The sequence below is a fragment of the Palaemon carinicauda genome, chromosome 3 (assembly GCF_036898095.1).
Source record: "Palaemon carinicauda isolate YSFRI2023 chromosome 3, ASM3689809v2, whole genome shotgun sequence".
Classification (NCBI taxonomy): domain Eukaryota; kingdom Metazoa; phylum Arthropoda; class Malacostraca; order Decapoda; family Palaemonidae; genus Palaemon; species Palaemon carinicauda.
In genome coordinates, this window is record NC_090727.1 from 124,266,621 (window position 1) to 124,280,010 (window position 13,390).

The 13,390-nt window shown below is 43.6% G+C and overlaps 1 protein-coding gene across 1 annotated transcript in view; it reads left to right on the plus strand.

The window, feature by feature from the left end:
• The first annotated feature begins 542 nt into the window (after window positions 1–542).
• LOC137638465 (probable ATP-dependent RNA helicase DHX34) overlaps window positions 543–13,390 on the plus strand; it is a 70,611-nt gene continuing 57,763 nt past the window's right edge. The window contains exon 1 of the mRNA XM_068370542.1: window positions 543–2,999. Within this exon, the coding sequence (XP_068226643.1) occupies window positions 708–2,999 (2,292 nt within the window). The 5' untranslated portion in view covers window positions 543–707. The remainder of the gene's footprint in view (window positions 3,000–13,390) is intronic.

A 13,390-nucleotide genomic window follows, 5' to 3' on the forward strand; every position in this document is an offset into this window, starting at 1 on the left:
AATTATCCAAATAATTATTGATATTAATTTTATTATGAAAATTCCATATTTATGATTATAGGTTTTATGCTATGAATTTCGAAAGTTGGTGTATACCGTATGGCTTTGTAGATATACAGTGTACAAGTTGTATAAAAGTAAAGTTAGTCACTTTTAAGAACATTTTGATAATAAATAATTAGCCTAATTACAGTTTTCTCTTTAGATAATAAATAATTAGCCTAATTACAGTTTTCTATTTTGATAATAAATAATTAGCCTAATTACAGTTTTCTCTTTATAGGAAATGAAGGTAAAAATTAAATCCTGGACTGGAGTAGCAACCTGGAGATGGGTTGCCAACGATGATAGTTGTGGGATTTGTCGCATGTCCTTTGACGGTTGCTGTTCAGACTGTCGACTACCAGGTGATGATTGCCCTCTTGTATGGGGCCAGTGCTCTCATTGCTTTCATATCCATTGCATTATGAAATGGTTACAATCACAGCAGCTCCACCAGCAGTGTCCAATGTGCCGTCAAGAATGGAAATTCAAAGAGTAATGTAGTGCCTTGGATGTGAATTACCTACAGTATACTGTACTGCTATTTACTGTTTGAAAAATAAAGCTTGAATGTGTAAAATTTTAAGTTTGATATACTCAGCTACATAGTGTGTCACTTTATCAATTGGTCCTTTACTGTATGTGTAGGTATTTTGTTAGTCATTATGGGTCAAAAAAAGCAAAAAAGAGCTTTATCTCCATCACCTTCCCCCGAGAGAAGACGTTCACATAATTACCACAAGGAGAAACACAAGAGTAAGTGCAAGAGACGTCATGGCTCTCACAGCAGGAAGCATAAGAGGCAGAGAAGGGATTACTCTAGTTCAGATTCAAGAAGTTCAAGCTCAGATTCTTCACTGAAGTCAAGTTCAGACTCTGGTACAGATTCTTCTCATAAGTTTATCAGAAAAGGAAATGTAGGTAAAAAAGAATTTCATGGGAAAGAATTAGAAGGTGGAGATCGATCAAGAAAGGATATGGGCATATCAAGGTCGTTCCTAAATCCATATTCTGGCAACAGTAGTATGTCCCCTGTGAAAGTAAGCAGTGATACTGAAGATGATACTGAGGCTGACTGTCTGCAAGGCAGTGAGAGGGGTCTTGTTTCGAAAGGCTTTCAAGAACCAGAGCCATCAACTTCTAGAGATAGAGGTTTCAGAGAGGACAGTGACTCTGATTCTGAGGAGGAACTGAAGTTTAATTGGGAAGATTATCGTTATGAGCTTAACCAAATGTTTTTCAGAGATGAGGATGTTATCAAACGAGGAACTGAGGAGTATCATGATTTCTGGAAGTTTTTGAAGAAATATCACGGACTGCAGAAACAAAAAAAGATTCGTGACATGTGCAAAGATCACGGTGGACAGAAAAATAACACCAACGAAGATCAGTTCAGTAATTTATACCAACTTCCTCTGAAATTCAATAAGAGATACTGTATCAATTTTGGTTTAAATCTGAAGGATGTAGATGAATTACAGAGAAGACTTCCCCCAAGAGATTTAGAAGATTGCAAAAAGAGATTATCACGTAAAAAAATTCTGGAAGCCAAGTTTATTATTCTTCTTTATTTAGATTTTATACAAAAACAAAGATTTGAGAAGTATAGGAAGTTACGGGAGTCACAGGCTAACCTTCCCATTGCTGCATATAGACAAGAAATTGTGTCAGCAGTCAAAGAGAACAGTGTTGTAATTATTGCAGGTGACACAGGATGTGGTAAATCCACTCAAGTTCCTCAGTATCTTCTATCTGCAGGGTTTTCAAACATTGCTTGCACTCAACCTCGTCGAATTGCTTGTATATCATTATCAAAGAGAGTTGCATATGAAACTTTGAATGAATTTGGTTCAAAAGTAGGTTATCAAATACGATTTGAGAAGCACAAAACAGAACATACGAAAATTGTTTTCCTGACTGAAGGGCTTCTTTTAAGGCAGGTATCAGTGGATCCTTCTCTATCTTTATATGATGTGATGATTTTAGATGAAATTCATGAACGTCACTTGCACACTGACTTCCTTTTGGGAGTCATGAAATGTCTTTTGCTACAGCGTGACAGTATCAAAGTTGTTCTGATGTCTGCCACAATTAATATTGACCTGTTCCGTAACTATTTTATGGGCCAGGCTCCTGTTATTCAAGTTCCAGGACGGTTATATCCAATAAAATTGCAGTATTTTCCCATTCCTATGATTGAACAAGCAAACAAAAGAGAGAAGATCAACCCAGCTCCATACATTCGTGTGATGCAACTCATTGACAGCAAATATCCGGATGACGAACGAGGAGATGTGCTTATCTTTTTAAGTGGCATGAGTGAAATATCAAATGTTGTAGAAGCAGCAAAAGTCTATGCACAACAAACGAACAGGTGGATCGTGCTCCCATTACATAGTACATTGTCTGTTACAGAACAAGAAAAAGTGTTCGATATGCCACCTGAAGGGGTGAGAAAATGCATAGTTTCCACCAACATTGCAGAAACATCAGTTACCATTGATGGTGTGCGATTTGTCGTAGACTCGGGTAAAGTTAAAGAAATGAGTTATGATGCTCTTTCAAAAATGCAAAAGTTGAAAGAATTTTGGATCAGTCAGGCTTCTGCAGAACAGAGGAAGGGCCGAGCAGGTCGCACAGGCCCAGGGACTTGTTTTCGCTTGTATTCTGAAGAAGAGTACAATTCTTTCATACAGTACAGCACTCCAGAAATTCAGCGTGTGCCTTTGGATTCTCTTACTTTACAAATGATCTCCATGGGACTGCCAGATGTTAGGCTATTTCCATTCATCGAACCTCCAGCACCTGAGAGTCTAGAGAATTCTGTGACCGCTTTGAAAGCTCAGGGAGCACTGACAGATGTAGAAGGACTTACCACAATAGGGAAACTATTGGCTCAACTACCAGTGGATGTCAGCCTTGGCAAAATGTTGATTATGGGATCGCTTTTCCATCAGGTGAGAGATACAGTATTCATGGTTATTACAAAATGTAATTTAGTATTATCTTCTTATGTTTTAGTGTGTAATCATCAGAGGTTATTATTGCTATTCAGAAGAAAGTTTCAAATATTATATTGCTGATACTGTATTTATAAAAAATAAATAAAATTTGCTTTTGTTCCTATATGAATACAAACCATTGTTCGTCAATAGGAGTATGACTTCACCAAAGTTGGAATGGTCATGAAAACCTAATGAGGTAGTTGTAGCTACTGACAGGCGTTGAGGGGAAAACCTCACCCCACCTGTCAATTAGGAAGGCTAGTACTTTTGGACTTTGCCCGCAAACAGTACAGACGTACTCTTCAAGCCTCTCAAATTATTAGCTTTTAATTTTTTTTTTTTCAATATTAATCTTACCCGATGATCATGTAGCTGTCAACTCTGTTGCCCGACAGAAATCTACGGTCGGGATACGCCAGCGATCGCTATACAGGTGGGGGTGTACACAACAGCGCCATCTGTGAGCAGGTACTCAAGTACTTCTTGTCAACAAGAACTCAATTTTTCCTCTGTCGTGCCACCGGCTAGACCTACTTGGATACGCTGTTGATTCTGGAGTTATTGTTCAAGATTTGGTGATGTATTTGCTCTAGAGTTTAGCCTTCGCTATTCAGGAAGCTTTATCATTAGCTTAGCAAGCTTTTGGAATTAATTTGATTTAATTATGGTGACGAAGAGAGTATGGACTCTCTTTCACTTTTAAATGGCCGACCCTTCCCTTAGACGGAAGTGTTGGTGTCGAAGAGAGTTTAGACTCTTTCACTTTTTATGACCCACCCTTCCCTTAGACGGAAGTGTGTTTAGGTTTTTGGGCAAAGTTATAGATTTATTTTATATCTCTCCGCCATTTATAGGCCTCTTCGATTAACTTTCCATTTATTATAAACTTATAAAAATTAATTTTTATGTTTGTTTATATGCGACCTTTCCTAATAGTAGGCGGTCCTTACTTAGAACCGAAGTTAATTAACATTGAGCCCGTCATATCGTTTTTCCTGTTAAGAATTTATGCTATTTTAATATTAATGTTTTTGAAAGAATTTCTTTGATAGTCTCGTACTGTTTTCAAAGTTGAACTAACGTTTTGTTTAGTCTCCGCAGTTGTTGACGTTCAGAACGTTCAACTTGCGCTCTATCGTTACGATAGAGAGAGAGTATTTCAGGGTTTCACGTTGCAGTAAGAGTAAACCGATTCTAGCGTTTTGTTCATTCTATCTTAGCTTAAATGGTTTTAATTCTAATAAAGGAACTTTTTATTTGGGAAACCTTTCAGTTTTTTTCCTTTAACAAATAATATGTTTTAACGATATATATAATTGGGCTCATCTCTCAGGTTCTAAGTCAAGAGAGAGAGAGAGAGAGATAGAGACGGAGGGAGAGAGAGGAGGATAAACGTTTCGTTCAAGCGGGTAACGTTGTTCTCGTTTTTTGCTCTTCTCCCTAGTCGCTATAGGGGAAGAAGGTAAAACGTTTCTAGAGTTTTATTCTTGTTCCCAGGCTTTATGCGGTGAGAGATTTTAAACGTAGTTTATTTGATCTAGTGTTTAGTCTCTTTTCCAGCCACTGAATTCTTTATCTTTCATTATGTTTTTCTGTTACATTGTAATACTGTTTTCGCAATTACTACCTTTTAATGAAGGATAGGATTGCGTGTTTCAGGTACAAACCACTTAAAGTTTCGAGTTCAGTGAAATAAGTGCAAACAGAAAATCAAAAGTGATAAAGTGATATGCGCAAAGTGTTACAGTGTTGCGTTCGAGGGTTCGTCTGTTCGTGCCAGTTGTTCACCTAGTCCGATACCTCTTACAAGCTCCCAAGCCCAGGGGAGAAGTAATGTCGAAGGACTTATGGGTTCCACAGGCCTTGATCGACGAACAGACGTTTCCCTCCGTGGTTTCGGGTGTATCTACACACGTTGCCGACGTGATCACCCCACCCACACAAAGACGAGAGAGCCCCTTTATTCCTCGTCTGCGGAAGAGGTTTCTCGCAGAAACCATGGACCAAATCTTGCAGCTTTTAAGTGCAAGTCGGTCCCTTCCGCGCAAGTCCAACGGCCTAGGTGTAGCCACTGGGTCAGTTCGGACTCGCTGCAGTACGACAACTGCACACCTCCCAAGAGAGGCAAGGTGGTACCGCAACAGGCAGTAACTCCGTCTGTTGCCGCACCAGCTGTTTTAGACCCTCAGTCACAACGGACAGTAGCTCCGTTTGTTGTTGTCTTTCATAGACCCTAGTGGTCCATGCTGCAGACTATACAGTCTCAGCTTGCTCCTTCATGCAGGAGTATCATGCTGGAAGGTTGACAATGCACCTGTTAACCTACAACCCTCCGAGGTTGTGCGCTCAGCAGATACTGCGGCTGCCTGCTCCCACCCTCCACCTGTGAGAGCTCCACCACCGATGCGCAGTCCACCCTGCCAGACGCATGTTCTTGCTGCACCATCTGCTAACATGCGTGAGCTACCACATCAGCAGTGGGAAGGTTCTGTAGAGCTGCCGGGTTCCAGCACTATGCGGCATTCTCCGCTGCCCATGCAGCATGCTCTGCATACCTTACAGCATGCTCTGCATACCTTACAGCATGCTCCGCATACCATGCAGCATGAGCCGCATACCTTACAGCATGCTCCGCATACCATACCGCATGCTCCTCAACCCACCGCAGCCCCTCCCACGCACCAGCACTCTGCTTTTGTTGTTGCCAGCTCCCACACTCCGACTGCGGAGAAGGTTGACGATGCACCCGTGGGCCTACACCTCCCACGGTTGTGCGCCCGGCATGGCTTCCTGCTCTCACACTCTTGTTGTGAGAGCTCCTCCACCCATGCACAGTCAACCCTGCCAGATGTATGATGACTCCCACACACAGAGCACTCCGTTGCCATGCGTGAGCTACCACAAGCTGCCGTGTTTTGACACGGTGTGTCAGCCTCCGCAACACACTGTGGTTACCGCCACTCGCCAGCAGCAAACTAGTCAGTCAGGAGTTGAGGCTTCCCCACACAACTTTGGTTGTTGCCAACTCACAAACTGTCATACAGTTACATGACGTTGCCTTCTGGTCTGCTACTTATACACCAGTGCTGTATGTCCTCACGCTCCTGTTGTGGTTGACAGTTCAGTTTTTGACAGTTCACAGACTGTCAAGCAGTTTCATAACGTTGCCTTCTGGTCTGCTGCTTTTGCACCAGTGAAACCCTCACTGAGAGAACCTAGCTTTTCTCGGATATGGTTCCTGTAGATGAGAAAGTGCTGTTCTCCCTCCTTCTGATATTCCCTTGAGGACTCTGTCATTTGGAGAGGAGCCTTAAGCTGCTTAGCCTCCTATGGACTTTTATTTAAGCATAACATGCTTCCAGGGAGGGTAAATGGTTCCGCTTCAGTCGCTAACCCCGTCTGTTGCCACACCTGCTCCCATAGACCTTGGGCTTTGTTGCAAGACATGCAGTCCAAGCTTAGTCCTTGATAGAGGATTTTTTACGGAGAAGACCCTTCTTGCCAACGACCTTCCTACCGGTTGGTTGTACGCCCTGTTGACGCTGAGGTATCCTACTCACGTCCGCCAGTTGAGATGGTTCCTCCACCGGTGCGACCCAGTGTGGGTTGCCAGTCGCATGTTGATGTTATGCTACTCTCGGAGGTGGTTGTGGACGTTCAGTGTGTCACTGGGAAGACGTTCAACAACCAGCAGAGGTGACTTGTTGTGACGCAGTGCGGCAACCTCAGCAAACCGATAAGGGGTTGTCTGTACTACCCAGACAGTCTAGTCAGTTTCGGGTTGTCGCTGTACTTCCTCGCTTCCCCATGGTTGACAGTTCACAGACTGTGCAGCAGTACCATGATCTTGTGTCCGGCTCCGTCACGCATCCACCAGTGCGACCGGATTCAGCGAGTCAGACGTTGCCCACTCCGTTGCCGTTTCCTCATCAGTTTCGGATGAGGAACCCTCTGATGAGGACATGGCTGAACAAGAAGATCAATCCCCAGCCCTGCTATCCATCCAGAAGATGCTGAAGAAGGAATACGGCCCTGTCAGGCTGTGGATGAGTCTGGTTAGGACACTGTCATCCGTGGTGCATTTGGTGTCACTTGGAAGACTACTCCTCCGTCCTCTTCGGTTTCATCTAGCTCTTCACTGGAAAAGGACAAGACGCTAGAAGCGGTCTCGATCCCGGTTTCCGGAAGATAAGTCTGGTCTAACCTGAGGAAAGGACTTTATCAACCTTTTATAGGGTCTTCCCCTGACTGTTCAGACTCCCAACCACGTTCTCTTCTCAGACGCATCGGACGTAGGCTGGGGTGCGACCTTAGGCGGTAGGGAATGCTCGGGATTATGGAACTCGCGTCAAAGGACAATGCATTTTAACTGCAAGAAGCTTCTGGCAGTAAGTCTGACCTGGAAAAGCTTCAGGTCTCTCCTTCAAGACAAAGTAATGGAGGTCAACACGGACAACTCCCTGCTTTGATGTTCATCTCCTAGCAAGGAGGGACCTACTCTCTGACATGGTGCGAGTTCGCTAGTGACCTCCTCTCCTGTTCAACAGGTCTAGACTTTTCACTAGTAACAAATTTCTTCCAAGGCAACTTGAATGTCTTAGCAGTTTGTCTCAGTAGGAAGGGACAATAATTCCAACATATTGGACCCTCCACAGAGATGTATGCAAGAGACTTTGGGTCACCTGGGGCCATCCAACCATAGATCTCTTCGCAACCTCGATGTCCAAGAGGCTCTCAACAGACCCAGCAGTGGTTCTTTTAGATGCCTTTCTACTAGATTAGTCTCATCTAGATCTATATGCATTCCCTCCGTTCTAGTTTGTCAACAAGGTACTGCAGAAGTTCGCCTCTCACGTTGGGACAAAGTTGACACTAGTTGCTTCCCTCTGGCCCGCGAGAGAATAACTTACCGAGGTACTTCGATGGCTAGTAGACGTTCCCAGAACTCTTCCCCTAAGGGTGGACCTGCTACGTCTGCCACGCGTAGAAAGGTACTCCAAGGCCTCCACGCTCTTCGTCTCACTGCCTTCAGAGTATCGAAAGACTCTCGAGAACTAGAGGTTTTTCGAAGGAGGCAACCAGAGCGATTGTTAGAGCAAGGAGAACATCCACCCTTAGAGTCTACCAATCGAAGTGGGGAATCTTCCTAAACTGGTGCAAGTCAGTATCCGTATCCTCGACCAGTACCTCTGTAACTCAAATAGCTGACTTCCTCTTATATCTGAGAAAAGAGCGATCTCTTTCAGCTCCCACTTTCAAGGGTTACAGAAGCATGTTGGCATCAGTCTTCCGTCACAGAGGCTTAGATCTTTTTAACAATAAAGATCTACAGGACCTCCTTAAGTCTTTTGAGACCACGAAGGAGCGTCGTTTGGTTACACCTGGTTGGAATTTAGACGTGGTTCTAAGATTCCTTATGTTAGACAGGTTCGAACCACTTCAATCAGCCTCCTTGAAAGATCTCACCTTTAAGACACTTTTCCTGATATGCTTTACCAGCTAAAAGAGTCAGTGAGATTCATGCCTTCAGCAAGAACATCGGATTTTCATCCGAAACGGCTACATGTTCTACATCTTGGTTTTCTAGCCAAACACGAGCTGCCTTCTCGGCCTTGACCAATATCGTTCGTTATTCCAAACTTATCGATATGGTTGGAAAGGAACTAGAAAGAGTATTATGTCCTGTAGAGCTCTTAAGTTCTATTTTAAAAACCTTTATGAGGCCCGTCTGAAGCTTTATGGTGTTCAGTTAAGAATTCATCTTTGCCTATGTCAGAGAATTCTTTATCCTATTATTTTCAGACTGTTAATACGAGAAGCTCATTCCCTTCTGAATGAGGAAGACCAAGCTTGGCTGAAGGTAAGGACACACGAAGTTAGAGCTATCACAACTTCCGTGACCTTTTAATAAAATAGATCTCTGCGAAAGATTTTCGACGCAACCTTTTGGAAAAGCTAATCAGTGTTCGCGTCTTTTATCTTAAGAATGTCCAGTCTCTTTACGAGAACTGCTACACTCTGGGACCATTCGTAGCAACGAGTGCAGTAGTGGTGGGGGCTCCACCACTACAATTCCCTAATTCCAGAACCTTTTTAATCTTTCTCTTGAAATATTTCTGGGTTGTCCGGAAGGCTAAGAAGCCTTCCGCATCCTGGTTGATTTGGCGGGTGGTCAAATTCTTTCTTGAGAAGCGCCTAGATTAGAGGTTGTGATGAGGTCCTTTAGTATGGGTTGCAGCCCTTAATACTTCAGCACCTAGGAGTCGCTCAGCATCCTAAGAGGATCGCTAGGCTCAGTAAGGAAGACGTACTTAAAAAGGCAGAGTAATGATTCAAGTCGACTTCCTTACCAGGTACTTATTTATTTTATGTTTGTTATTTTGAATAACGGCTAAAATAAGATACGGGATACTTAGCTTCTTTGTTAACATGTATGCTGGTCTCTCAGCTACATGATCATCGGGTAAGATTAATATTGAAAAATGTTATTTTCATTAGTAAAATAAATTTTTGAATATACTTACCCGATGATCATGAATTTAAGGACCCGCCCTTCCTCCCCATAGAGAACCAGTGGACCGAGGAGAAAATTGAGTTCTTGTTGACAAGAAGTACTTGAGTACCTGCTCACAGATGGCGCTGTTGTGTACACCCCCACCTGTATAGCGATCGCTGGCGTATCCCGACCGTAGATTTCTGTCGGGCAACAGAGTTGACAGCTACATGATCATCGGGTAAGTATATTCAAAAATTTATTTTACTAATGAAAATAACATTTTTCACTCCAGAATAAATTGAGAAGTGCAAGGATAAGCAATTGTGTACGAGTAAAGCCGGTGTGAAGTATGGCAGGTTTATATCCATTGATCCTCATCATCTTTGTGCATTTTTGCTGTGGGCACAGCTATTCGCAGTCATCCCCTTGTTATGAGATCACATTGTTTCCTCCTCTACAGTGGAGTTCACTTGTGGTGGTGAGATGATGACCTTATCCTAAAGAAGTTGGGCATCACCGGTGCTCCGTCTGAGGAAGGATTTGGTTTCTGCCATGATATTTGCTACACCTGTGGAGGCTCTTGAAGGCGTGTACTAGGGTGGTTTCGGTTTCTTTTGAAGAAACTCCTGTTGCCTCTCTCCATGGGAGTGCAGTATCATTGTTGGTCTCCTAGACCTCAACTCCAACGAAGGCGGACAATAGGAAGAAGCACGTGTAATCCTCCTTTTCTTCATCTTTGTCAGGTTTTTTCAACACTGCTGCTTCTAGGAAGGACTAATAGTAGTTCAAGAAAATAAACCAACAGATGTCTCATGAGACTTCAACTGAGCTTTCTCCTCATACGAGAGTGAGAGAGTTCAGTACCAAGAACTAACCCAATCCAGGAAGGTGATTTGGTGTGCAGTACAGGAACGTAAGCTTGTGCTACCTGTGCATAGTCTTGTATGGAACTGAGCACACACACTGTCGGTCAGAAGGCTACACCTTTTTCCTCCCCTTTTTCGGGACTCAAACAATTGCAAAATCTAATGGGGCTCCAAGCAGTCTTTCTCATTATGTGCAAGAAAGAGACGGTGCATTACTGAGGACCGGGTTATCCAGGAAATGTGACTTAATGACTTGGTACAGGAGCGTACTCTCTTGCTACTGGTACTCAGTCTTGTACTGGAGCAAGTAGGGTACTGTCAGGTTGAATGGCACTGCCCTTCTTTTCTTTCTTCTGTGAGTGAGAAACCACAGAGTCTTTCCCAAGAGTTACTTCGGTATCGAAGGAAGAAAGGTTTGCTCATGGTAAGGCTCCATCAAGTTTTTGCAGAGATTCAGGTGGTGAGAAGAACCACCGATCATTCTCCTTGCTTTTATGAGCGACGAAACGTTCCCTTGTGTAAGCATAATAGTTAGTACAATCCTTGGTCTCATCACAATTGGTCTCCTCTTGAACGGTTACCTTCGGGTTGGTCACTTCCGGACTCCCGGGTCAGTGGAAATGATCCCACATTCTTGAGGGGTAGGAGCATGGTCTCTTGTCACTTGTCTTTCCCTCTGCATAACCATTCCACACGTTGATAAGTTCCCTTGAGCAACCAGAAAGAGGAACAGGGAACCACCAGGATCGTTCTCATCGTTGTTACGAACACCGAGATGTTCTATAATGTACGTGCAATAGATGACAAGGTCCTTCACCTCGGTGTGATCGCTATGTACACAATGCGCTTGCATGCTGCTTACAACCATGTACACCTGCATGCACCATATAGACTGAAGTATGCAATACTTTGTTAGTCTCTGGGGGCGTGTTTGCCAGAGGCAATTCAGTTTCTGAAGGCATGTGATTATGCTTGATTGAGCCCCCATCAGCTTTTTTGGGTTGCACTTCCGGTTCCATTTTCCTTCCTGACCATGTCTACTCTGAGAGGATAGAGCTGTTTCTTGAGTGGATTGTTGAGACCTTATCTTTCGTAAGGGAGGAGGAGTCTAGGGTCTTGACACATAAGGGTACTTGACCTTGGTTCAGATCTGGTGAAGGCAGAGAACCCTGATACGAGTTTTTGTTTGTCCATGCTCTTGTACTTCTTCGTTAGTGCAGCTACCATGGCTTCTTTGACAGTGGGATCTACGGTCATTGACTAGCGAGACCTCATAGGAGTTGGCTTGGTAAGAACTTACTTATAAGCCCTTAAACAGAGTGTACTCTCAGATCTCGTGGTCTTAGAATTCACTTCAGTCTAGTTGTCCAAGTAGGATCCGGTCCCCTGCAGTCTATTGACTGAAGAGATTCTATATGCCTGAAAAAGTGAATCTGTCTCCTCTTCCGTTGATCTCTCTTTTTCTGCTCTGAAGATGGTATTTCCAATGGAGAGACTCAAAACCAAAGACTCTGTCTTTTCAGCTCTTGAGTCTTCTACCATGTAAGCCTCTTTTGTGGCCAGTTTCCAGGCAGCTTCCAAAATCCACCAGTGGTCTGTTGCAGTCAGATACTTTGCCATTACTGTAATCAGGATTTGTCAAATTATGAGACATTAGCAAAGCACTAGAAGTTGGTTTTGTCTGGTGGGAAGGCGATGGCTTTCATGAAACTCTGTCAGCCAACCAGTGGGTCGACTGGGTACTGTATAGTAAGGGTATTGTAGTATCTTGTTTCTCAAAGGAAGTTGGAAAGGAGGTGTTGCCGGGGTTGAGGAAAGGCTTAGTTCTGGAGGCTACGTCTCTTTCCTCAGAAGAACATACCATAGAGGCAGTGGTGGAGAAGTGGAGGAAGGCTAGTCGTGAAGCCTTCATCAACCTCACAGTTGCCTTTAGGTGTCCAGACCGTATATTAGCAAAGTCTGAAATGATTTGTCCCTGCATGAAATTAAAGCCAATCAGAGAGCAATCTCAGCTGAAGCAAGTACTGTATTGCCAACCAATGACATTATCAACCATCCCCTTGAATTGTATAATTCCTCCTCTTTATCCTGAGGGAAAAATCTTCCTATTCAAAGTCATGTGCTTCGGATTGTCAATTGCCCCCCAGGTGTTCAGATGAATCTTATCACTTGTTTTAGCTTGTGCTACTCCAATGACTGGCTGATACTGTCCTCCTCCCATGGTCAGCTTTAGCACGGTGACAGACTTTTCGCATTTTATCACAATCTGAGCATTATGATTAATCAGGATAATTCCATCCTCGAGTCCAAGCAGAGGGTGGGTATGCTGGTGGGCACAAAGAAGGCGAATATCATTCCTTTAGAGAGACGCATCAACATACTCGGGAAAGAAGTGCAACAACTTGTCCCAGCGTGGCAATGGCAAAAGTTCCTCAATCACCTTTCATCCCTAGAGAAGCTTGTGCCTCACGGGCAACTCTATCAATGTTCCTGTCTATTGTGCCTAAAGTCACATTAGACGGATTTCACCAACTCCCCTCAACACCCAGTTTTAGTCAACCAGGAAGTAAGGGAATATCTAGCATGGTGGCTACGGGACAAGAATGTACTTTACCCTTAGAGTTCCCTCCTCCTGAGATGCTGCTCTTCACTGATTCATCAAAGGAAGGGTGGGGTGCACTCCTGAGGAATGACGTAGCCTTTGGGTTTTGGTCTAAAGGGAAAAGACAATTTCACTTCAATGTATGAGAATTAAAAGCAGTGATTCTGTCCCTGGAGTATTTTCAATACTGTAACAACTGATAGGTCACACGGTGGCGTTAATGAGTGACGACAAATAAGAAGGTACTGTTTTACAGCTCGTTTTTGAGTTGGCAAAACAGGCTCGCTCCTTGTCTTGGGATAACGGGGGGGAGTTGTCAGCAAGATTCATTCCAGGTAATCGCTGACAAGCTCAGTCACCAGGATTAAGTGATAGGAGC